This window comes from Kalmanozyma brasiliensis (genome assembly GCF_000497045.1).
Source record: "Kalmanozyma brasiliensis GHG001 unplaced genomic scaffold PSEUBRA_SCAF3, whole genome shotgun sequence".
NCBI lineage: Eukaryota > Fungi > Basidiomycota > Ustilaginomycetes > Ustilaginales > Kalmanozyma > Kalmanozyma brasiliensis.
In genome coordinates, this window is record NW_015961970.1 from 1,222,910 (window position 1) to 1,246,076 (window position 23,167).

At 58.9% G+C, this 23,167-nt stretch overlaps 6 protein-coding genes across 6 annotated transcripts; 4 read left to right on the top strand and 2 right to left on the bottom strand.

Moving 5' to 3' along the window:
• Positions 1–1,518: 1,518 nt before the first annotated feature.
• On the top strand, positions 1,519–4,863 carry PSEUBRA_004319 (Helicase, C-terminal; the record flags this gene model as incomplete). The annotated part of the gene is made up of 1 exon (XM_059465276.1): positions 1,519–4,863. The coding sequence occupies one exon, from the start codon at positions 1,519–1,521 to the stop codon at positions 4,861–4,863; it is 3,345 nt and encodes a 1,114-aa protein (XP_059321510.1).
• Positions 4,864–5,710: 847 nt separating this feature from the next.
• PSEUBRA_004320 (Carotenoid oxygenase) lies at positions 5,711–8,044 on the top strand (the record flags this gene model as incomplete). Its single annotated transcript, XM_016437866.2, has 1 exon — positions 5,711–8,044. One exon carries the CDS (start codon positions 5,711–5,713, stop codon positions 8,042–8,044), a length of 2,334 nt encoding a protein of 777 aa, XP_016291411.2.
• A 112-nt stretch (positions 8,045–8,156) lies between these two features.
• Positions 8,157–9,110, bottom strand: PSEUBRA_004321 (Zinc finger, CCCH-type; the record flags this gene model as incomplete). The annotated part of the gene is made up of 1 exon (XM_059465277.1): positions 8,157–9,110. One exon carries the CDS (start codon positions 9,108–9,110, stop codon positions 8,157–8,159), a length of 954 nt encoding a protein of 317 aa, XP_059321511.1.
• Positions 9,111–9,712: 602 nt separating this feature from the next.
• PSEUBRA_004322 (GTP binding domain protein) lies at positions 9,713–12,307 on the top strand (the record flags this gene model as incomplete). Its single annotated transcript, XM_016437861.1, has 2 exons — positions 9,713–10,594; positions 11,051–12,307. 2 exons carry the CDS (start codon positions 9,713–9,715, stop codon positions 12,305–12,307), a joined length of 2,139 nt encoding a protein of 712 aa, XP_016291412.1.
• A 1,477-nt stretch (positions 12,308–13,784) lies between these two features.
• Positions 13,785–20,645, top strand: PSEUBRA_004323 (uncharacterized protein; the record flags this gene model as incomplete). Its single annotated transcript, XM_059465278.1, has 1 exon — positions 13,785–20,645. The coding sequence occupies one exon, from the start codon at positions 13,785–13,787 to the stop codon at positions 20,643–20,645; it is 6,861 nt and encodes a 2,286-aa protein (XP_059320537.1).
• Positions 20,646–21,049: 404 nt separating this feature from the next.
• On the bottom strand, positions 21,050–23,167 carry PSEUBRA_004324 (Homeobox KN domain protein; the record flags this gene model as incomplete). Its single annotated transcript, XM_059465279.1, has 1 exon — positions 21,050–23,167. One exon carries the CDS (start codon positions 23,165–23,167, stop codon positions 21,050–21,052), a length of 2,118 nt encoding a protein of 705 aa, XP_059320538.1.

The following is a 23,167-nucleotide window of genomic DNA, read 5'->3' on the forward strand; positions in this document are numbered from 1 at the left end:
CAGCGTGTTGCCGGACAAGCTATCAGCCATCAGGTCGCGCCTTTGACCATTGAAAGCTGGGATCTCGACCGGACGATCCCAGTGCGTAGCGACTCGACCGCTAGCGATCCGTGTACAGGCGTAGTCTCGTGTTGTGAGGCTCCTGCGTCTCCACGGAAGCACACTGCCGCGAGTGGGGTAACGACCAATGGCATAGGCAGACCACTGCGGCTGCGCTACGCCCATCTTGGCTGAACGTCCATCATGACCTTGCAACGCTGAGTTGGGTCGCTCCGGAAACCGTCACCGGTCAAATTTCGAGCAGGTTACGGCAGGGCAGCTTGGCCGCGACGTATTTTTATTCTTGTTTTTACAGTATTGACTGTCCGTTGATCGTTCGGATGTCGATCTCGCGGTGGCTGACACACACTCTCTCTCTGTGCTCCGGATAGCTGGCAATGTCTAGACTCGATGGTCACTGTGCCTATGAACTCCAGTGGACTGCGCGGCTGATCAAGAACAAGACCTCTGTGGCAAGCGCTGACCAGCTGCGCGAGGCAATGTATTGCCGCTTTCTATGAATCGCAGCCGCGCACATTCGAATAGTTTCCGAACAAGAGACTTGGCAGTCGAGAAATTGCTTGGTCGACCCAGCCTTCGCAGGGTTTCGTCGTGAGCAGCAACGCAGATCAGCTCACTTCGAAACGAGGTCGAGGTCGAGGCTGTCAAATTGGCTCAAGGCGAGACATGCGGTCCACGCAGTTCCGTGCGCGTCGTTTCATTCTGCGCCTTGCAAATCAGTGCGAAGGGTGTGTGTGAGAGCCCTAGGCATGCATTGAGCAGCATCGAGCGAATCCTGGCCTCTCCCACTGCAACGTAAGCGACCCAGGTCCAGGCTAATGGCTTCCATACAGTAGCTGCCGGTGAGAACAATGAGCTGGTCATGCAAAAGCATGACGCGAGCCACGCGCGACCCTGCAGGCCTGGTTGGTGGCCTCAGATCTCCGTCTGAAAAAAAGCTTCGGACGAAGGTTCTTTTGGTGGCTTGTGGCCTTCCCTGAGCCTCTTCTTTTCTCCTGAGTGAGGTAAGGGCGTGCAGTGCAATGCATGACCACCCGCCGGCCCGTACCCATCACGACACTCTCGAGATAAGCATCTCAGCTGCCTCGCGCCGCGCTCAAGTCGTCAATGTCAGGGCTTTTGAGCTGTGTCATCGTAGCACTTTGGGCCACTGCGAGCGAGCCAGGATGAAGGGCAAGCATATGCAATCTTTTTCACATAAGGATGACATAATCAAGGTCTCTCCTTGGCCGATTTTTGGACCCTGAGTTTCTGAGGCCCATTTCGACACCATCACTTTTCAACTGTTCAGCAACTGCTGAGCATTGATCTGAGCCTTCACCACGAACAAGTCCATACCAACGAGGCTCAAGTCTGCCACCTCGCAAATGCCGTCTTGACACCAAGAAGCCGCACGACGCATCCGGAGCAATGCTGTGACCCAAACCCATTGCCTCTAACCATGCCGTCACACCCGCAATGCTGCGGAAAAGAGTCTCGATCCGAAGTCCGACCTCCTCTCCCCTCGGACTCGACAGTAGCGATGACGACTTTGGCATCGACGGTGGCGAGGTCGAAGCTCGTTCGGGGAAGCGCAAACGTCGACGACTCCAACCCGACGTGACTGCGTCTGCTCACACTGCAACGACGCTCCGAGACTTGCTCGGTCTGACGGCTGCCGACGACTTCATCGAGACATCCTCCGCACATCAAAAGGGCAATCACTATGGCTCAGCGCCGCGCTCCGCGCCTAGCTCCGACAACGACGGCTTCCATTCAGCCCCGACATTGAAGCGCTCACCTAGACCGTCTTCGTCTCTGTCGTCCTCCTCATCAGAAGATGAATTGGTCCTCCCACTATCGCGCGCAAGGCACAAGCCTGAGGGCTCTTCATCTCCCGGGATGTTGCGCAAAATCTCCGCCGAATCACCGACGCTCAGGTCGCCTCCTGGAAGTCAAAGATGTATCGACTCGGACACCGGCGACGACGAGCCAGAACAGGCCTTAAGCATCAACACCAATGGCCATGCGTCGTTGCCGTTGCTCCACGTCGAGAGCTCTTCGTTGACTGTTGGAGCCAGTCAGACAAGCGACGAAGAGGACGAAGTATCTCTTGCCGTTAGAGCGCCGAAACAGCTTTCCAAGTCGTCCATCGACAGACCGACTCCGGTGGAAACTTCTGCCGCGTCCTCCGACAACGCTCACGGCCAGAAGCCCCCCTTCCCCATTCCCCCCGAGCTCGGATCCATCGGTCCTCTGTCGCTCGCACCGGGCATCGAGGTACCTCAAAGCATCAATCGCTTTCTTCGATCCTACCAGCGCGAAGGCGTCGGGTTCTTGTACAAGTCTTATGCCGAAGGACGTGGCGCCTTGCTCGGCGACGATATGGGTCTCGGAAAGACCATACAGGTCATTGCATTCCTCTCGGCCATCATGGGCAAGACGGGCAGAGAAGAGGATGCCGACCGCCGAATTGAAGCCGTGCGCAGCGACAGGCAAGGCTCAGGGTACCATCGCGCCAACGGCATTTGGCCCACGTGCCTCATCATCTGCCCGAGCTCCGTCATCGACAACTGGCGTCTTGAGCTCGATACGTGGGGCTATTTCGAGCATGCTGCTTTCAGCGGGTCTCGCGCCAAGGACGCACTCGAATCGTTCCGTCGCGGCCGACTCGATATCCTCATCACCAGCCACGAGACGGCGTCACTGTCAATCGAGCAGTTGCGCGATCTCGACCTCTCCTGCGTGCTCATCGACGAGGCTCACAAGCTCAAGAACCCCATGTCGCAGATGACAAAGGCGATGCAAACGTTCAAGTGCAAAGCGCGATTCGCGCTGACTGGCACGGCAATCCAAAACACATACCGCGAGCTGTACACGCTGGCCGACTGGACCAATCCTGGGCTCCTGGGGACGGTCAAGGAATGGATCACCGAGATCGAGGAGCCGCTCAAGCACGGTCAGCGGCGCGGCGCGGATCCAGAACGCATCGCCGATGCGAGGACCCGAGCCGAGAAGCTCGTCAAGAATGTGCTGCCCATCTTCTTTCTTCGCCGCACCAAAGCTCTGATCGCTGATCAGCTGCCAAGCAAATTCGACAAGATCGTCTTCTGCCCGCTCACTCCCACGCAGCTGGACGTTTACAAGCGCATCCTATCCGAGGAAGAGGTCGACCTCATGAAACGACACGCCGATCCCTGCGACTGTGGACGACTCGATCCGGACACAGGCCTCGCCTACCGACGCCAGAACTGCTGCTTCAAACGTGACTCGAAGGGAGAATCCTGGAGCAAAAACATGCTCAAGTACATCTACCTGCTTCAGAAATGCTCGAATCACGTCGCGCTGGTCTTTCCGGACCCAGAAGATGCAAGCTCGAAAGAGCCGGATCGAGTCGAGAGGTACGAGCGACAGCTGTCGTACGTCCAGCTCATGTTCCCGGACAACTGGCAAGGCAAGCGCTGCAACGCTGCCAACGGCATGAATCCCGAATTCTGCGGCAAGTGGAAGGTGCTCGCCGGTCTACTGGAGCAGTGGCATGCCGATGGAGACAAGGTTCTATTGTTTTCGACCAATCTGCGACTGCTGCAGTTCGTCGAGTTCTTCCTGGCGCGCGAAGGTCACAGCTTTCTCAGGCTCGACGGGACCACGCCGCAGCCGCGAAGGCAGCAGCTCGTCAATCAATTCAATCAGGACAGCAGCATCTTTGTCTTTCTCATCTCGACCACGGCAGGCGGCACCGGTCTCAATTTGACAGCGGCGAATCGCGTCGTCGTCTTCGATCCGCATTGGAACCCTTCCCATGATCTGCAAGCCATGGATCGAGCGTATCGGTTCGGCCAATCCCGAGACGTCTACGTCTATCGTCTCATCGGAGCCGGCTCTCTCGAGGAAGTCATCTATGGTCGACAACTATACAAGCAGCAACAGATGGAGATCGGGTACAACGCCACAAAAGAGAGGCGCTACTTCGAAGGCGTAGCGGGCGATCAGGGCAGCCTCGGGGAGCTGTTCGGATGCAAAAACCTGTTCACGCTTCACGAGAGCAGCCTTGCCATGAAGTCGATCATCGACGAATGCAACATATCGGAGGTCACGTTCGCCTTAGAGGAGTATCTCAAGGCGGGCTCGCTCGAGGACCAAGCAAGCGTGGAAGCAGCTCTCACTCAGCGTGCTGAGAGCGAACAGACGGACAAGACGAATGATGTGACCAATGTCGACCCGAATTTGCAAACTCCCAGTGCCACTGGCGCGGATCCCATTCGTAGTATACTCGAAGGCATCGGGGTTGCCTACAGTCACGATCATGCAGCGCTGGTAGGCGACAGCGCTGCCGAGGCTGCACTGTATCGAGACGTGGCGCAGCTCAGCAAGGCGTCTCCTCAGCGACGAAGAAGTGTACAATCCAGAGTGACTTCCGACAGTCGGAAAGCGGAACAGCGGCCAGGCGCATCTAGAGCTTCATCCAGTGGCTCAAAGAAAGCGACTGTCAAGCAAGAAGCGACTGCAGCTGTTTGGCCGCCACCACGATCAAGAGTGCCTCCTACGAATGACGCAGCCACGCAAGAAGAGACGCAGTTAATGGTGGATGCAGAACAAGGCCTCTGTCGTGCTGTAGGTAACGACACCGCACCCACCCGTACGCCCAGCTTGCACGAAATAGCCGAGCTTCAGAACGTGACCGAGGAGGAGCTGGCAGCAGCGGTCAATGCTATGACTCCGATGGAACAGAAAGCATTCTTTGACGATGCTGTTCGTCGTTGGAAGCGAAAGCGGGCCGCTCAGGCAGAAGCGGTTGGCCAGCATCAGCATCAATTTTTCTAAAATGTTTGATCCTTCGTTTTCGCTGCAGACGCGCAAAATGCAGAGCTGACGTCATGACAGCAGCAGCGTTTTTGGTGAGACTTTTCCAGCTCGATGTGCAGTGAAGCCTGGTTTGGAAGGTGTAAAGCCCCACTGTGTTAACGATGATACAGAGCAAGCAAGCATAGATCAAGCACATCCCTGCCATATAAGGCTCAGGAGGCGAGCTTGAGCATGCGCTTTAGCCTCAAAGTCGAGGGGGACGAGAGGATCGGAGAATTGCTTTGTTCTGCAGAGGCTTGCATTCGACCCTGCATTTTCTACGGCACAGAACCCTCGATTTCGGGCCCAAGATCGTCGCAGCCTTCCAGCCTGTCCACGCGACGAAGTGCCTCTCATCTCGCTTAGAATCTGTCAGCATCGAGCGCGCTGCAGCCTGCAAAACGTCATTTTTGGCAGAGAGCTGCCGTCACTTTTCTGGCGCAGCAGATCGCACTTCTTCGGTGAGAAAGCATGCTCTCCCGGAACAGTCAGAACACTTGCCGTCGGTGCAACCCTTCCGAGGGTGCGCAGTTGGACCCTCTCGCCTTGCAGTCACCTTTTCACCGCCGCTGCTGTTGCTGACCATGTCGCAGCTGTTGCGCTGATCGAGTTCTGCCTTTCGCTCTCCGATCTTTAAGCGTTCTTGACATTTCAAGCTACCGGTCATCAGCCTCTTCCATCTGTTGCAACAATCTACCTTTCCTTCCTTCCACCTCATGACTCTCTGATACCCATCACGACCCTTTCTCTTCCATCTCCAACGTGGTGTCTTGATTGTGCTCTCGTCGACAGGCCTCATCGCTACGCCTAGCAGCCTCCATCCAAGATGAACGACGCACAGGACAGCAAACGACGCTCTGCCTCAATGAAGAGGACACATTCACATCAGCACTATGCGCCGACTATCCCGATACCATCACCTCCGCCTCTGACGGAAATTTCTGCGTGCCCGCCATCGTCTTCACGAACACCCTTGCTGCTGGGCGACGAAAAGACAGCGGAAGCTGGGCCTTCACGACCGTCACATATCCCTCGGCGGCCAGTCCTCGCCCGACGAAGAACGTCCAAAAAGGAATACGTCCACCCATACCTCTCGGGCAACTTTGCACCCGTCACCACCGAGATCCCACTCACAGACTGTCTCTTTGAAGGCACAATACCGAAAGAGTTTGCGGGCAGCCAATACGTTCGCAATGGAGGCAACCCGCTAGCCAACTCGGAGCTGGACCGCGATGCGCACTGGTTCGATGCAGACGGCATGCTAGCCGGCGTCCTCTTCCGACGCACACCCGAAGGCGATATCCAACCATGCTTCCTCAACCGGTTCATCCTCACCGATCTGCTGCTCTCGACACCAGAGCACTCACGGCTACCCTTCGTGCCGAGCATCGCGACGCTCGTCAACCCACACACGTCCATCTTCTGGCTCATGTGCGAGATCATCCGCACCTTCATCCTCTCCATGCTCACCTGGTTGCCCGGTCTCGGTCTCGGCAGCGACCAGAAGCTGAAGCGCATTAGCGTGGCCAACACCAGTGTCTTCTGGCATGACGGCAAGGCGATGGCGGGCTGCGAGAGTGGACCGCCGATGCGGGTCATGCTACCTGGTCTCGAGACGGCGGGCTGGTACACGGGCGAGGACGATGACGAGGATCAGGCATTCGATGAGAAGAGCGGAAAGGCGATCACTAGCAAAAGCGACAAGAAAGGATTCGGCGGTGGACCGCCCATCATCAGCATGCTGCGCGAATTCACCACCGCCCACCCGAAAGTCGACCCCAAGACTCAGGAGCTTCTTCTTTACCACATGTGCTTCGAGCCGCCCTACCTGCGCATCAGCGTCATCCCACCTAGTCGATCGCAGCAATCTCTCCAAGGAACTGACGCGAGAACGATCAAGGGCAAAGCGGTGCGTGGGCTCAAACAGCCCAAGATGATGCACGACTTTGGCGCCACCTCGACGCACACGGTCATCATCGACGTGCCGCTCTCGCTCGACATGATGAATCTCGTTCGTGGCAAGCCGATTCTGCACTACGACCCAACCCAGGCGTGTCGGTTCGGAGTTCTGCCGCGATACGCACCGGAGGAGGTGCGCTGGTTCGAGAGTCCCGAGGCGTGCTGCGTGTATCACACTGCGAACAGCTGGAACGACGAAGGCAAGCTCGGTGCGGAGGAGGCCGGCACTACGGGCATCAACATGCTCGGTTGCCGACTCAACAGCGCTACGCTCGTCTATTCTGCCGGAAACTTGCTTCCGCCATCGCACGTCCTACCGCCACCGAATTGTCCTGAAAAGTGTCAGCTCTACTACTGGCGTTTCGACCTGGAGCGTTCTGACACCAACATGGTAAGCCACGAATTCGCGCTCTCCGATGTGCCGTTCGAGTTCCCGACGATCAACGAGGAGTACTCGATGCAGCAGGCGCGCTACGTCTACGGCACGTCGATGCGCGACGGGACGTTCGATGCCGGGCTCGGCAAGGCCGCGAAGATCGATGCGCTGGTCAAGATCGACGCGGCTTCTCTCATCCGCAAGGGTAAGGCGATGTGGGGTCAAGGTCGATTGCGTGCGGGGGACAGCGTGGATACTCGGACTGTCGAGGAGGTGCTCTCTGCGCAACGCGATGGTACCGCTACGCCGGATGATGCGATCAAGATCTTCGAGATGCCCCGAGGCTGGTATGCGCAAGAAACGACGTTTGTACCGCGACGCACAGGCTCTTGCGAGGAAGACGACGGCTGGCTCGTATGCTACGTGTTTGACGAGGCGACAGGACTGCATCCCTCCACGGGCGACGTGCTTCCGGGCGCAACGAGCGAGCTGTGGATCATCGATGCGAAGAACATGCGAGACGTCGTGTGCCGCGTCAAGCTACCCCAACGTGTGCCGTACGGACTGCACGGAACGCTGTTTACGGAGGAGCAGATCGCAGCGCAGAAACCGATCGATCCGAAACACGTCAGGAGCTGGGCTCAGTCGGTGGACCGGGCGGATCCGTTCTCGGAAAGCCTCGTCGGGTCGACGGTGTACAGCGCGAGTGGAAAGGCAGGGAGCAAGTTCAAGGATGGCAAGGAGACGTATGCGGCGTTCTTGCGGGATCCCGTCAGGATTGGAGCTTGGTGGATCAAGAGGAACATCGAGCTGCTGATTGCCTAGCAGAGGTACTGTGGCCAGCTTTCGTATGCATACGCACCAACAATCTCATGAGGTTTGCATCGAAGGAGCGACTGAAATCGTATTGCTGGCTGCGAATCGAAAGTGAGAAGTGTCATCCTCGCAGGAGAGTCAGCTGGCTCCCCATGCCACTTGTCAGCGACCGACTGGACCTGAAGATCCTCACCCTCTCATCCATGTCCCTGATCCTCGCGAAGAACTCGGCACCAATGCTCCTCCTGGACCCCGTCGTTGTCCTCGCGACTCTTTTTCTCCCCTTTGCGCCCCTATTGATCCTCACCCTCCCGCTCCCGAACTTGAACTCCTTCCCCTTGACCTCGTGCTTATACATGCATTCGTCGCCAAACATGCAGAACGGCTCCTTTCCCTTCCGCGATGCCAAACTCTTTTCGAAGTTCTTGCAGGGTGTTTGTGCGGCTCGCTCCCTAAAACGGGCGAGCGCAAGTGTGCGCGCGGCGCCGGTGAAGGGTTGGGGCGTGACGAAGGTGAACCGGGAAGCGGTGCGGCAGACGGGACAGTCCTTGTTCTTGGCCTGGGTGTGCTGACGCCGCCACCGATTGAGACAGGGTGGGCAGAAGTGGTGGTCGCAGTTGGGGTGTTGGGCGTAGACGGTGGGGAGCTCCATGCAGATGGAGCACGGGAGGGTGTTTGAGGTGACGGATGCGGGGACGCCTTTCAGGTTTGATCGAGGTCGAGGTGCCTTTGCAGAGGGCTCGGAAGGGATATCTTGCCAGGCATCGTCGTCATCGGAGTCATTCTGCGCGGTAGGCAGAAAGTCAGTGGCGCTTGCCGACAATGTGGAGCGAGACGAGGAATCCGGTTCAAATGCTGAAGCCTGTGCGGACAGACGAGAGCTGCTGGGTCCTGCATCCGTCGCTGAGGGCGCCGCATCTACAGGCTGAACCGGACGCCGGGTCTCGTCATGAGAAAAGAGACACTTGGCTCCCCTCCTGCATCGACCTGACCGAAGATAGTATCGACAGGGCTTGTCCAGCTTGGTCTGCGTCGAGAGACCTGGCAGAGTGCCTGTGCTCGATTCGGCCTGCATCTCGCTTTCAGATGAGCTCTCTCTTGCCTGAGCTAAGACAGACGCGCTGAATGGTGTCGAGCAGATCGCAGTTGATAGCGAGATGCCATCAAGAGCGGGGCAGTTCAGGGTCCAAACGGAGCTCTAATTGCGGGCCGCGTGCCACCTGCGCTGCGCCTTTGCTAGACGGCCGAGTGAGAGAGTGGAGTGTCACCAAAAAAAAAAGTGAGCGAAAAGGGTTCAAAAATTTCCCTTTTGCGAGGCGTGCAAAGCAAGAAGAAAACCGAAATTTTTGCGGTTGAGGCTCAGCTCAAATTTGCTTCCAGCTTTGCCCTTCTTCTCCTCTACCTTCTCCTCACCCTCTGGTCACCCATTGCTCATCTGCGAGCCATTCTGCCATCGTCGGTGACAGCATCTGATCGCAAACGCACTCAGCTCACTCGGAGCGAAGACTCAGTTCAGCAAGGTCGAGTTTCTTACATACGATCGTCATCCGAGGCCGTCGTCAACACCCATCCGTACTTCAGATCTGTCCGCGCCCCGACTTGCAATTGATCTATCCAGCACAGCAATACATATACCCACAAGCATAGCAGTCAAGCCCCTCATCGAGCACAAACAAGATGGCCGTCGTCAAAGGAGGCCCCTCCAAAAACAACACAAAGTCCACCGGCATCAAGCGTGTCAAGGGTGAGAACTTCTACCGCGATGCCAAGAAGGCCAAGGTCGTCAAGCTTCTCGCCAAGGACGGCATCGCCTCCAAGGCCATCCGCGACAAGAACGGAAAGATCATCCAGGCCGCCGAGTTCCAGAGCAGCGAAGCAAAGCCTGGCCGTGTCCAGCCTGACAAGCGATGGTTCGGCAACACCCGCGTCATCTCCCAGGATGCGCTCGACCACTTCCGAACCTCGCTCGGCTCGCGTGTTAACGACCCGTACTCGGTGCTTTTGCGCAGGAACAAGCTGCCCATGTCGCTCATCCAAGACCCTGGCAAGGGCAAGGCTCCTTCTCTCACCACCCTCGAGCCCTACTCAGATACCTTTGGTCCCGGCGCGCAGCGAAAGCGTCCTCGTCTCGATGGCGGCATGAGCTCGTTCGAAGAGCTCGCCATGAGCAGTGCGCAGGCTGGTGAGGCTGCCGACGTGAAGCAAGCTGCTCTCGAAGCCAAAGCCGCCGGTGTCGGCCTCGTTCCCTCTGACTACGAGGTCGGCTCCAGCGCTGAGCGATCCGCCAACGGATTTACCGCCGATGCAGACGAGCTCTACGAGATCCCCGTCACCCGCGGTCGATCCGAGCCCATCTACAGCAAAGGTCAATCCAGACGTATCTGGGGTGAGCTCTACAAGGTCATCGACTCGTCCGACGTCATCATCCACGTTCTCGACGCGCGTGATCCCATGGGCACTCGATGCCGCAGCGTCGAAAAGCACATTCGCGACGAGAAGCCACACAAGCACCTCGTCTTCCTCCTCAACAAGGTCGATCTTGTCCCCACCTGGGTCACTGTAAGTTTCCATCTCACTCTCCTGTCTCTTCTTCTCCCTATTTCTTTTCGCCTCAAGACGAACACCCCACAATCATGTCAAGTACTGTGCCGTCGCCCCCTCTTCGGAGAAGCGACGTCAGTGGCGCAAAAACTGTTACGAATGTGGAAGAAGAACGGCGTCGATACGATCTCCCCCTCATAGCTATGTCTCCCCTCTCGACTTCCGGGTCGAGAGGCGTTCGGGACATGCCCACTCCCAGACCTTCTTCCGCCGATAAAGGCCGGGCAGACCGGGAGGGCCTGGAGCGTCGACGTCGGGGTTCCTATATGAGTTGAGCTTACGGCGCTCCAATTTCTTCTACGCCGTGCTCGTAGTCATGGAACCAACATTTCTCCCGCTCTCGCTCATCTTGTTATGGATTGCAGAGCGTCATTGCTGACCCTTGTTTTTACGATGGCTTTGCTGCTGTTCTAGGCTCGATGGGTCAAGCTCCTCTCGAAAGACTATCCGACGATCGCCTTCCACGCCAACATCAACAACTCGTTCGGCAAAGGTTCGCTCATCCAGCTTCTTCGTCAATTCAGCGTTCTTCACTCGGACAAGAAGCAGATCAGCGTCGGCTTCGTCGGCTACCCCAACACGGGCAAGTCGTCGATCATCAACACGCTCAAGAAGAAGAAGGTGTGCAATGTGGCGCCGATCCCAGGCGAGACCAAGGTGTGGCAGTACATCTCGCTCATGCGTCGGATCTACCTCATCGACTGTCCTGGTATCGTGCCTGTGTCGGCGCACGATTCCGAGACGGGTACGGTGCTGAAGGGCGTTGTGAGGGTGGAGAACCTCGAGACGCCTGCCGAGCACATTCCGGCGTTGCTATCGCGCGTCAAGCCCGAATACATCAGGCGCACGTACAGTCTGGAGAAGTGGAGCAACTCGGAGGACTTCCTGGGGCAGATCGCCAAGCGCATGGGTAAGCTGCTCAAGGGTGGCGAGCCGGATCTGGAGACGGTGGCCAAGATGGTGCTCAACGACTGGATCAGGGGCAAGATCCCGTTCTTTGTCGCTCCGGCCATGCCGGAGGACAAGGGCAAGGCCAAGGCCACAGTCGAAGAGGTTGTCGAGGCGGATGCGGAGGTGGAGGCGGCGACGGACAAGTTGCTCAAGAGGAAGAAGGTCAAGGGTGTCGAGCAGCCGCTCAAGCAGATTGCGGTGGCGACCAAGTTTACGCGCGAAGACATCGAGGCCGGTCGACCGGAGGACTATGTGATGGAGCGCGACGAGGACGAGCCGGTGCCCGAGGTGGCTGTCGACGAAGACGCCAGTTTCGACAGCGACGATGCCGCCGAAGACGATGACGACGAGGATGACGACGAAGATGACGAGGGCGATGCGCTCGAAGACCTCAACTGGGACGACGTCTTCCAAGGCGAGTCGGACGCCGAAGCTGTGGCAGACGACGACGAGGAGGAGGCGGATACCACTGCCAAGTCTTCGCCCGGCAAACGCGCCGCTGCTGCTGATGAGGACGACGAGGAGGACCCCCGTAAGAAGTCAAAGAAGGGCGAGAGGATGACGACGAGCAAGCGCAAGGCCGAGAACTACTATACGCACGCCAACGTCAAGAACAAGAGCCGAAAGGGCAAGCCTCAGGCCGAGCCCAAGGCCAAGGAGCGCGGGCCCAAGGTCGGGGCGAATGGCAAGGGTGCTGCTCAGGGACGTCGTCGCAAGTGAGCTGGTCTGGATTGTCATCGCATATTTGTACTTGTAGCATCATTGGGAAGGTTTTCAGCATCATCCGAGTCTGTTCAAACTGCTGCATTGACGAATTCGTTCGACGACAGCTGAAGACAGTGACAAGAAATCAATTGAGAAGCACAAACGGGTTGAGAGATCTTGAGAAGGGATGGCATTGCATGCAAATGGCGGAACAGGTGAAACACGAGGAAGGCTGGCAGGACGATGCTCAGCACCGCCGGTCCAAACCTTCCTCGACCAGTCGTCCGAACTACCGTAGCCCAACCTTGACCGCCAAGCCTGTCCCACGTCGCGCAGTTGCATCAAATCCAGAGAGGCTGCAATCGAAGTCTTCGAGACTGAATACTTAGCCCTCTCCTACGTGATCTGATGAACGTGCGTGTGCATGGTTCCAGGCCAGCCGTGCCCCAAGGTCGATGCTACGAAAGCCCAAAACGCAGCTGGATATTGACGAAGGGGAGAAAAATTGAAAGATCAACTCCCATATAGCCCTTCCTGAATTATGGTTCAAAATGGTAAAAGGCAATTTTGAAGTACCTTGAGACAGGAAGGAGGGAGTGTGGTGTGGAACGAACAGAAGTTGCGAGGCCAGCATTGGTTTATGTACTCTTTGAGAGAATTCTTCTGGCGTTGGCGAGCGAAAATGCGGTTGCAGACAGGCTCTTGAGGGTCGGCAGGAATGATTCACTTGCTCGAAGACGAGTGTGAATTTCGAGTTTGAAGGGCCGCAGTGAGAATTTGGAAAGGTAAACACGGCACATGACTGAGTCGGGACACGCGCGACTGCTGAGAAGACCAACACCTGATTCGGGAAAAAGTATGTTTATTCGCTCAAGTCGAGACCTTCTTCCCATCACTTGATCCGATGATGGCATTGGACCGGAATGATGCTTGCGACGTCCAGCAGGGGTGGCCAACAGACTAATGAACGAGATATCATCCCGTAACTTCAGGCCAAAGCGTGATCCTGTGGAGCAGGGCACGAGTTTGTGCGCAGCGGACTGCAATGAGTCTTCCATTCTAAGCGAAGGAACTTTTCTTGGTTCGGCAAGCGTCACTAAAGAGAGAGATGCCGGTGGTCACAATGAAGCCATCAGAGCCATACAGAGATAGATGGAGCGTGCAAAGGCGAATCAGAGTGTTGCTGCAAGGCCGTCTGTTATGCAAATTGATGCATGAATTTGCCGTCCCCCACAAGCCTTTGCCCTTCCCGATCCGTTGCTCAATGAGCCATGTCGACTTTTTGAGCTCCTCTTCCCCTACCAACATCATCCGCCAAGCCTTCCTCAAGCATCTCCACCACCCATCCTCGACCTCGACTCTCGCATCTGCAATGCCGCTTCCGACAATCTAGACTTCTTGCTTCTCTGCACTCCGCATCGTCGAGACGTTGTTCGCACTGCCTTCTGGCCAACTACCACTCACCAAGCTCCTCATATAACATCAGCTCGCAATGAAGCGTTGGAAGCTGGTCAAAGATCAGCTTGACTCCAAGCGCGATGCCTCCAGCAATCTTGACCCGGCACGGCCAGCCCCACCCTACATGGGCGGAGGCATCTCATCATCCTCTTACCTCCAAGAACTTCCATACGGCAACTCGCAATATGGTCGCAGCCCGTCCACATCCAACCTCGTCCTGCCAATGACGAAAAGCTCAAGTCGCACCTCTCTCGACATTCCAGGCCGTCTCAACAACTTGATCACCAAGTCCTCCTCGAACACCGATCTTACCTCCGCATTCAAGAAGTTTCCTCGACCACGACGCCGCACCAGCTCCAACAGCTTCATCGACGCATCACCCAATGCTTCTCCTCCGAAGATCAGTAGCCCGCGCAAGTGGGTCAACAACCTTCTCAATCAAGCTGGTCCAAGCACAGAGCAGCTCGAGACCAGAGCGCAGGCTCGTACGCGCGCCGAGTCGGACGCCACCATGTCAACCCCGGCTCCCGTCAGCACCCTCGTCCTGCAGCGCGGCGATGCAGCATCATCATCTCGACCAGTCTACACCATTGACTCGGGTCTGCAGCGCAAAATGTCCAACACCGGCCGCTCTGCCAGCATCTACTCGTCTCATCTCAGCTCAGCTTCTCGGTCGACACCAGATCTGCATCGCAACTCTGTCACGCGGCATCTCAACAACGGTGCCTTGCTCATGGACGTGTCTGGTCCATTAACGTCTATTGCACACAGGTCACATGAAGGGGAGGATACAGTAACTCGCTCTGCACTGGTCGTCCGCAATCTCGACGAAGCGCCAAGGGCCGCCTACTCAGCTGTGCCCGCCCCGTCGGCCTCTGCTGGTCTTAAAGCGCTTTCACAGATGCGCAATCCATTCTCCGCACAGCAGAACAGAAGCGAGGAAGACGACGACATTGATGCCTCCATCGCCCACGATCGGTCGAACAACCAATTGGCGCCGGGCGAACAGGCGGTGCTCGACATGCTCGACTCGATGACAGGCGCCAGCAGTGTACCCTACCAGACCGTTACGCCTGGCACCTTAACCAGACCCCGCTCTTTTGCTGCTGCGACAGAACATCAGCGCTCCTGGTCCGAGTACAGTCAGGATCTGCGCTCGTCAGCTTCGGGCAGATCTTCACCAGCAGCTGGGGTCAGAGAGGCTATCCGTCAGCGCGAGCTTCTCGACTCTGACGCGCCAAAGGATTCGACATTGCGGCCAAGGCTCCACTCAACTCGGTCGGCACTGCAAGAGAAGGCGTCTGCTTACCTCAATACTGCTGGCGCCAAGGACGTAGAGACTCTACGCACTGGCGCAACATCATCGTCCACCTACCATCACCACCATGCGCAAGCGCATTCTCAAAAGATCTCACGCGTCGCCGTCCCCACCACCGAAATCCGGCTGCAGTCCCCACCGACCACTTCCGCATCGACCGCATTCCCGCGACGCGCAAACCAACTCTCACCCATCGACAGCAGCCTTCTCAGCACCTCCGTCAATGCCACGAGTCTGTGGAGCAAGCCGGGTAACGCACCCGACACGCCTTCGAGCACGCAAGATCTTCCCTCGCCCATGCCGTGGTCCTCAGCATCGGAGCAAGCGCCCAAGTGGCCCATTAGCGGACATTACGCTGTCGAGCCTGTGGTCACGCCCATCGAGATGAAAGGAGAGAGGCGGTTGGAAGCGTTGCAACCAGTCAAGCCGAACATGCATCGCCAGCAGACCAACTTTACGGAAGCGACGAGCGTCTCTTCTGGGTCTGGAGGCTTTGGCGCCTCGCAAGGGAGTTTGCAGAAGGAGAACGTTGCCGAGGCCGAAGGCACAGATGCAGCGCTAAAGAACACAGCTGCACAACATCCTACATCAGCCGTGATCAGCCGCCCGCTCTCGTTTGTCGGATCGAACAGCAGCTCCCTCGCCGCCGCTCGCAAAGCCGCCATCCCACCAACCTCGCAATCGCGTCCCACCTCGGCGATATTCGGCAGCACCTCGTCCGTCGCAGCAGTAGCCAGAGAGCTGCAACAGCGCTCGAACACGCCCTCGAGACCATCCAGCCCCGAAAAGTTTGCTTCCTCGTCACCGACCAAGGCCAAAGATCTCATCGCCATGTTCGAGAGCAGCTCGGCTACCGCTTCGCCGTCGTCCGAGCTCGCACGCAACGTGACGCCCAAGAGCAAGCTCAAGAGGGGGGTCGTTGACGTTGATCCGCCTCTCCGACGGCAGACGCCGCTCGGTGTGTCCGTGGCCAGGTCGAATGTTGGGTTGGCGGACGAGTCGCCTGTGAGCGGTAAGCTTCGCGCTCAGCGTGACGATGCGGGCGGAGTCAGAGTGAGACCTGCAGGTATGGTCATTCTCGACGACGATGCTAACGTTCCAGCGAATGCTGATGACGGGTCAGACGAGAACGCAGCGCCAGGAAGCGTCATTTCAGCGACGCGCAGTGCGAGCGGCCGCTTCCGCTCCCACGGCTCCAATTCTCAGCATTCGCAGCAGCAGTCGACCAAGGCGCCGAGCGTCAGCAGCCCGATAGCCACTCCGACGAAGCGTGCGCCCGGTGATGTCCTTGGCAAAGGCGTCGTCTCAGGCAGTCCAGCTCGAAAACCGTCTTTCCGCAACAGCGTGCTGGGCTTCCTCACCGGCAAGCCTACCTCTACGTCATTGGAGACACCCGTCTCATCCGCCACTCTTGGCCCCACCCTCCTCACCCAGCGACGCAACAGCGCACAGTCCGATGCGGCGCAGAGCACCGCCAGCATCGCCACCACCGGCACCGTTGCCTCGTACCGCCATCTCGTCGAGACCGGCAACCTCCCACTGACCACGACCACAGCGATCTCCATGACGCACACCCCACCCGGCACACCACCACTCCGCTCTGGCGTGCTGTACTACTTCAACGTCCACGACGCCCATCCGCGGTGGTTGCGGGTCAAAGCTGTGCTGCTGCCCTCGGCTGTTGCGATGAGCTGGATCCCCGTTGGCGGGGGGCGGGAGAACGTAGTGCTGGATCTGAGGGCGTGTAGGGAGGTGCACAGCGTGCCGAGTCCGGATCATCCGAGTAGTGCGGAGGATGTCGGAGCGACCGCTGCGAGAAGCCAGGGGTTGGATGGGATCACGCCGTTTCAGATGATCTTTGATGATGGCGTGGAGAGGTTGGCTGCCGACTCGGCGAGGGAGAGAGTGGTGTGGGTTGCGGCGGTGTGGGATGTCGTAGGTGCAGGGGCGGGGAGGGTGGAGAGTGATGGAGGATCGATCATGGTGGATGCTGGGCATGATCAGGTAAGCGCGAGGTCGGGAAGCAACGAGGAGGCGATTGAGAGGATCGGATCGGTGTGGAAGAGCGAGCTGTCGTCTGCTATGACGGACAACGTCCAGCCGAGCTTCGGAGTGGCAATGACGATCGCAGCTGCAAACGTCGCGCCACCGGTCCCGCCAAAGGAGGTCTCTGCAGCACCTGCAGCAGCATCGAGGGTCGCTCGAGCGCTGCCGACGCCTACCCTTGCCGTCGCATCGTCAACTGCAGCCGCGGCATCATCGACACCACCTGCCACGTCAACAAGTAGTCCCCGACCGAAAGCGCGCACCTGGCAGCGCCCTCCACTCGACCCACTCACCGACCCCATCCACGATCCCACCTCCAAACAGACCATCGTCCACCCAACCACAGCCGCAAAATCGACTCCAGCCTCGCACGCATCCAGCTCGGCCGTCTCCTCCTCGCACACGGCCAAAACCACCACCTCCTCCATCCCGTCCTCTCCCGAGCTAGCCGGCTACGCATCCGCGCGCTCCACGCCCACCCTTGACGAGTTTGGCCCACGCAGTCCTGTCACCGAAGCGCACTTCCACTGGTCCTCTCTCGACAAGGAGTCGGATCTTCACCCGAGCGATTCGGCCAGTCAGCGACCGGCGCGGTCCGAACTCGGCAGCATCTCTTCGGACGAACGCACACCTGCGCAGATGCTCCGTGACGCCGTGATGGGCGATCGACTGGGTACCGTGGTGGAAGAGACGCTTTCGCAGACGCAGTACACACAACTGAACGTGCGCACGAGGAGCGAGGTGAGCGACGCTAGCATCAGCTCGAGGGAGGTCAACGCGCTACTCTCGCTACTGGAAGACCAACAGCGTGCGAGAGCGTCCAAGGAGCGAGAGCTGGAAGAGCAGATCAAGGGTTTTCAAGAGGCGGTCGAGAGTTTGCAGAGGAAGAGCTCGATTCCGAGGAGTCTGGTGGCGGGCGATGGCGGGTCCGAGCTGGCCAAGATGCAGGAGAGGTTGGGGCGCGTGTTGGATTTGGTCTCTGCGCCGCCGGCGCATGGGAGGGTGAGGAGCGAGGCGAGTGTTTCGCTTGGCGACGAGACGGATGTTGAGGATGTGCTGGCTAGGGTGCTGCGCCGGATGCAGGTGGAGGATGGGGTGGGGTCGGATATGGTACGCGGCGTCTCTGCCCCTGGGCAATCCTCGACTGCGATGAACGCGGGCGACACACGTCGACGATTGTCAGCATCGCTTCCGGGCACGAGCGACCTCGACGCCACCTCGGCACTCAGTCGTCTCCCACCTCGCAGCTGGACCTCTTCGAAAGGCGTCCCGTCACCACCGCCCAACTCGGAACGCGACGCACGATCCCTTCTCGACCGCCCAGCCTCCCGCGCAACGCTCGACAGCCGCGCACCCGCTCAAAACTTCCGCATGCTCGCCGACCCCACGTCTGCTGCGGCACCACGACCGCTCATGGTCGAGCCCAGCTACGGGACGTTGGATATGGAAGCTGAGATTCGGCGTCGGCGTGCGGCCGCCAGTGGTGCAGAGGGGGGATGGTACACGCCCAAAGTTGAGGGGCTCGAGTCAACCTGCTCGGTCACTGCGGAGGATATGAATGTCAACCTGGACAAGCCCGTCCCGCCGACACCGAGCGTACGCTTCGCACCCTCGGACATCGCCCCTGCGCCCACTGTCCCCGGCACCTCCGGGGCCGGACTGGTAGCAATGCCTGCAGTGGATCAAACTACCAACACCGAGCTAGCAACGATCCTTCAAGCGCTGCACCAGACCGAACAGGCGCGTCTAACCCAGGCCCAGCAACAAACCGAGATCTCGCGCTACCTCAACGAGCTCAATGCGTGGCTGGAGCGCGATGTGGTCGATCGCAGTCACGAGTGGAAAACTCTAGCGAGCGGGGTCACGCAATTGGCCGACGAGCTGCGGGCGCTCAAGGAAGGTCGAACTTTGCCTGCTGCCACTACACCTGTCACACCGATCGAACTGGGTGATGCACCCGCCGAGGCTGGCGACGAGGGGAAGAAGGGGAAAAAGGAAAAGGAGCTGGTGACGCTAGGAAACAAGGCGGTGCGACGTAAGCCCGCGGGTACGCGATACTTCAACTCTTCCGAGCGGGAGACAAAGGAGAACGATTGGTATCGACCTGCCTCCCCTGTCGAGAGGGAACCAACGCTCAAGTCTCGTGCGGCCAAAGTGGCCGCTGCGGCAGGAGGGGCGTTGATGATCCGTCACGCGCTGAGCGAGTGGGACAAGTTCAAGTCCACACGACGCGAAGCGGGGTTGGCGGAGAGTCCGTTGCCGGAAGAGGCGACGGGTGATACGGGCAATGACTCCCAGCTGCCGTTGCCGGAGCCCGTGTTGGCGCAGCTGAAGGATGCCGCGGATAAGGAGGATAAGGAGAAGGTGGGGGAGGTGGTCAAGGAGGCTGCTGAGAAGGGGTATGGTACGCAGGCGATCATTGAGCTGACCAAGCATGTGGAGAGCAAGGATGCTGCGGACGAGAAAGATGACGAGGAGTTACCCACCGAGGCGAAAGAGGAGGAGGACGATGGGGTGACAAAGATGGCCACTCCCGTCCCCGCGCGCGTTGCTGCCAAGGAGAAAGCCAAGCCGGACGCTGCCGATGCCAAAGAAGGGGATGCTGTCGAAAGCAAAGATGCTGCCGACGTTGGTCCTAGCACAGCCGCGCTCGCCACCGCAGTAGAAGAGATCCTCAAGCACCTGCTCGTCACCAAAGAGGAAGCATCCAAAAAGGCCTCTTCACCCGCCACGCTCGATGCCAAGGACAAAACGGAACTCGTCGACCTACTCTACACCCGGCTCGCGGCGGACAAAGCAGCGGAGGAAGCGAAAGCCAAAGACCTAGACCCCAAAACCGCCATCGAATCCCTCGTAGTGGCCATCAACGCTCAAAAGGAAAACGAGCTTCGCGCCGCCGCCGCTGCCGACGCGGCCATGCGTCAACTCACCTCGGACCTCCTGAAAACCGCCTCGGAACAGAACAGCAAGCTCGTCGAAGCGGTCGCAGCGGCATCGCGCGATATGCTCCGTCAAAATGTCCAACAGCACGCTGACGAGTTCAAGCGGTTGCTGCACGCCGAGGTGACGGGTATGTTTGAGGATGTCGGACGGATCCGCGAGGCGAAGCGACATTTGGAGTTTGAAATCGCCGATTTGTGGGGGATCAAGAATCGACATTTGCAAGGGGCGGGTGGGGGGTTGGGTGGATATGGCACACCGGGTGGGATCATGGCGCCGACGGGACCGATGAGCATGCCCGTTCCGATGCATCATCCGCCGGCAAAGATCACGGCTATGCCGGCTGGACCACCGGTGACACGATCCGCGCCAGCACCAGCGGGACCACCGAAACAAGCACCAACGGCCCCGCCGAGAGCCGCACCCACCCCCGCACCTAGGCAACCAGCAGCCGCACCGCCAGCAGCTCCAGCACAAGCCCAAAAACCTGCCCCACCCCCGGTCACGGTGACAAAGAACTTGCCCAGGCGAAAGGACGTCGTCAATCCGTTTGCGATTAATTTTGGCCCTCGAGCACCCGCCAGCAGGTAGACGAGGTCCCCACTCCGGCCCAAGTTGTCAGCGAATAGAACCATACATTCAAGGAAGCATCTGCCGGGAGTGCGTCGTGAGAAGGCGATTGTGAACTTCAGAGGCATTGAGAAGGTCAAGCTCGATGCGGGCGGAGCGTCAACTTGGCGATGGTCAGGGCTCAGATCCACGCCACTTTTCTCAGGCTCGCGCTCGAGCCCACGGATCAACGACGCTCAAGGAAGACCACCCACATCACGCGTCATCGGAGAGTGGAATAGCAGCGTAGCATGGTCTGTGTGATCAGACTGACGTCTGCGGTGTGATTAGAGCGGGCCGATATGTGTGGTATACAGGAGAATACAGAAAGTAGGTAGACGGCGGAACTCAGTGGGAACGGCACTGTTTGGAGTGAGATCGAGATATTACGGCTCAGGACTGACACTGTCGTCCCTGAAGGCGGCTTTGACCTGCGCCGCGGTGGTTCCACCCGGGCTTCCGTTTGCACCCGTCGGCAGCAAGATCCTACGTCGCGCATTGATAAACCAGTTGGACACCTGCGAGAGCGTGAGACCGGTCATGCTGCACAGCGAGCGCTTCTCATCTTCCGTGGGGTAGGGATGGCTCGCGTGTTCGAGCAGCCACGTTTTCAGCAGATCGGTGACGGGTTTGGGCAGCTTCCCACGGCGACGCGGGGGAGGCGCGATGCCTGCTGAGGGTCCAGGAGGAACGTGAGCGGCGGGGACTGGCATGACCCCGGCAGGTCGAGCCATGCGAGGCATGCCAGCATGCGGATGCATGTCACGAGGATCGTGAGGCATGTAGTCGCCGTGACCGTACGGCCCAGGATAGGGCATACGAGGATCGTGAGGTGGTCTCGCATACGGCGCCACGGGTCCGGGTCCAGCCATTCCATTCGTCGGCTTCCCGTGAGCACCTGGCGGAGGATAGGCACCTGCATGTGGAGATCCGTACGGGTCGTAGTACGGGTCAGGATAGCGTGGCTTGCCTACTGGCGCACCAGCCGAACCAGCAGGACCGTGGTAGTACTCGTCCATCTCTGGGTCCTGGATGCGTTCGCGGGCAAAGAAGAGGCGTCGATCCGGATAGAAAGGCTCGGAGTAGGCGTGCGGCTCAGGAGATGGGCTGAGCCTGTCAGGATGAGGCACAGCTTCCGAGGGTGGCGTGTAGCGAGATCCGCGAGAAGTAGCTGCTGGTGCCGGCGCTGCTGATGGATATCGGGAAGCTGGGTTGCGAGACGACAGAGGCGGGAGCACCGGACGTGAATCGGCAGCGTACGGCGGAGGCGACGGTCGTCTCAAGTAAGAAGAGTGAGGAGCAGCTCGAGCGTAGGGATCGTGCGGCGGTGGTGGAGCTTGCGAAGACGGATGTGCTGAGCGATGAGCGTACGAGGGCGAGCGAGACGAAGGTACCGGGCTGTATCGATCTGACCTGCGCGGATAAGGAGGGACGGTAGGGTCGTGGGGAGCAGCACGGTAGGCAGTTCGCGATGATGATGGCGACGTGGGATAGGCGTGACGCGGCGAATAGCGGGGATCGTCCATACGAGGATCCGGGTATCGGCCGGCGTAAGCTGGATCTCGCGAGTATGGGCTGGGGTACTTGCGCTCTGGAGTGTCGCCTCGACCTCTGCCGCCGCGGTAGTAGTCTTGTTCGGCGGTGGTGGCGGCGTAGTTGGCGGAACGAGAGGCGTACTCTGCCGGGCCGAGTGCCCATGGATCTCTGCCTCTGTCGATGCGTTCTGGCATGGCACGTCGAGAGCCCATCTCGGAAGGAATGCTGAGCTTGCGTTTGAGACCAGAAGAGCCAGTTGGTGGTGAGAGCTCGCGAGGATCACGGTACGGAGCCTCCGGATATGCTGCCCTTGGGCTGCTGCCGTATTCGCGAGCATACGTAGGTGGGGCGGCAGGAGCGCCAGTCGATGCGGCAGGTAGGGGAGGACCGGGTCGACGAGCAGCCAAACGTGGGCTTCCGCGATCTGAGTGCAAGTCATACTCTGCGGAGTGATTGGAGATCCTACCAGCGGGAGAGGTCGGCCGGCGCAGCGAGGGTGGCACCGGTGCTGATGCTGGTGGTGAGGAAGCACGGCGAGCGGTGAGATCCGCTTTCTCGGCTGGGTTCATCGTGGCGGTTTGACGCGGCGTCCAAGCAGGATGGGCGGAGAGGTGCTCTCCTTTGGGCAAGTCGAGCGTCTTGATGGACGGAAGAGGGTCGACGTCGTACGAGATGGGCAAGGTGGCCGAGGTGGTGATCGACCGTTTGCCCAAGCTCGAAGCGGAGACACGATCAAACGAGTGTTCGGATGAGCGGGTGGAGGCAGCGGTGGGTGGAGAGCTGTGACGGGCTTCGGAAGACGAAGCGAGGCCGGAACGCTCGCTGGAGGAGCGAATGCGAGGCGAAGAGTCGACCAAGCTAGAGTTGCTTCTCGAATCAGGAGTGTTGTTGGCGCCTGAAAGATGGGGGGAAGGTGGCTGAAGACCGCGAACGCTACTGATGGGCCTAGAGGAGAAAGAGCTGACCAT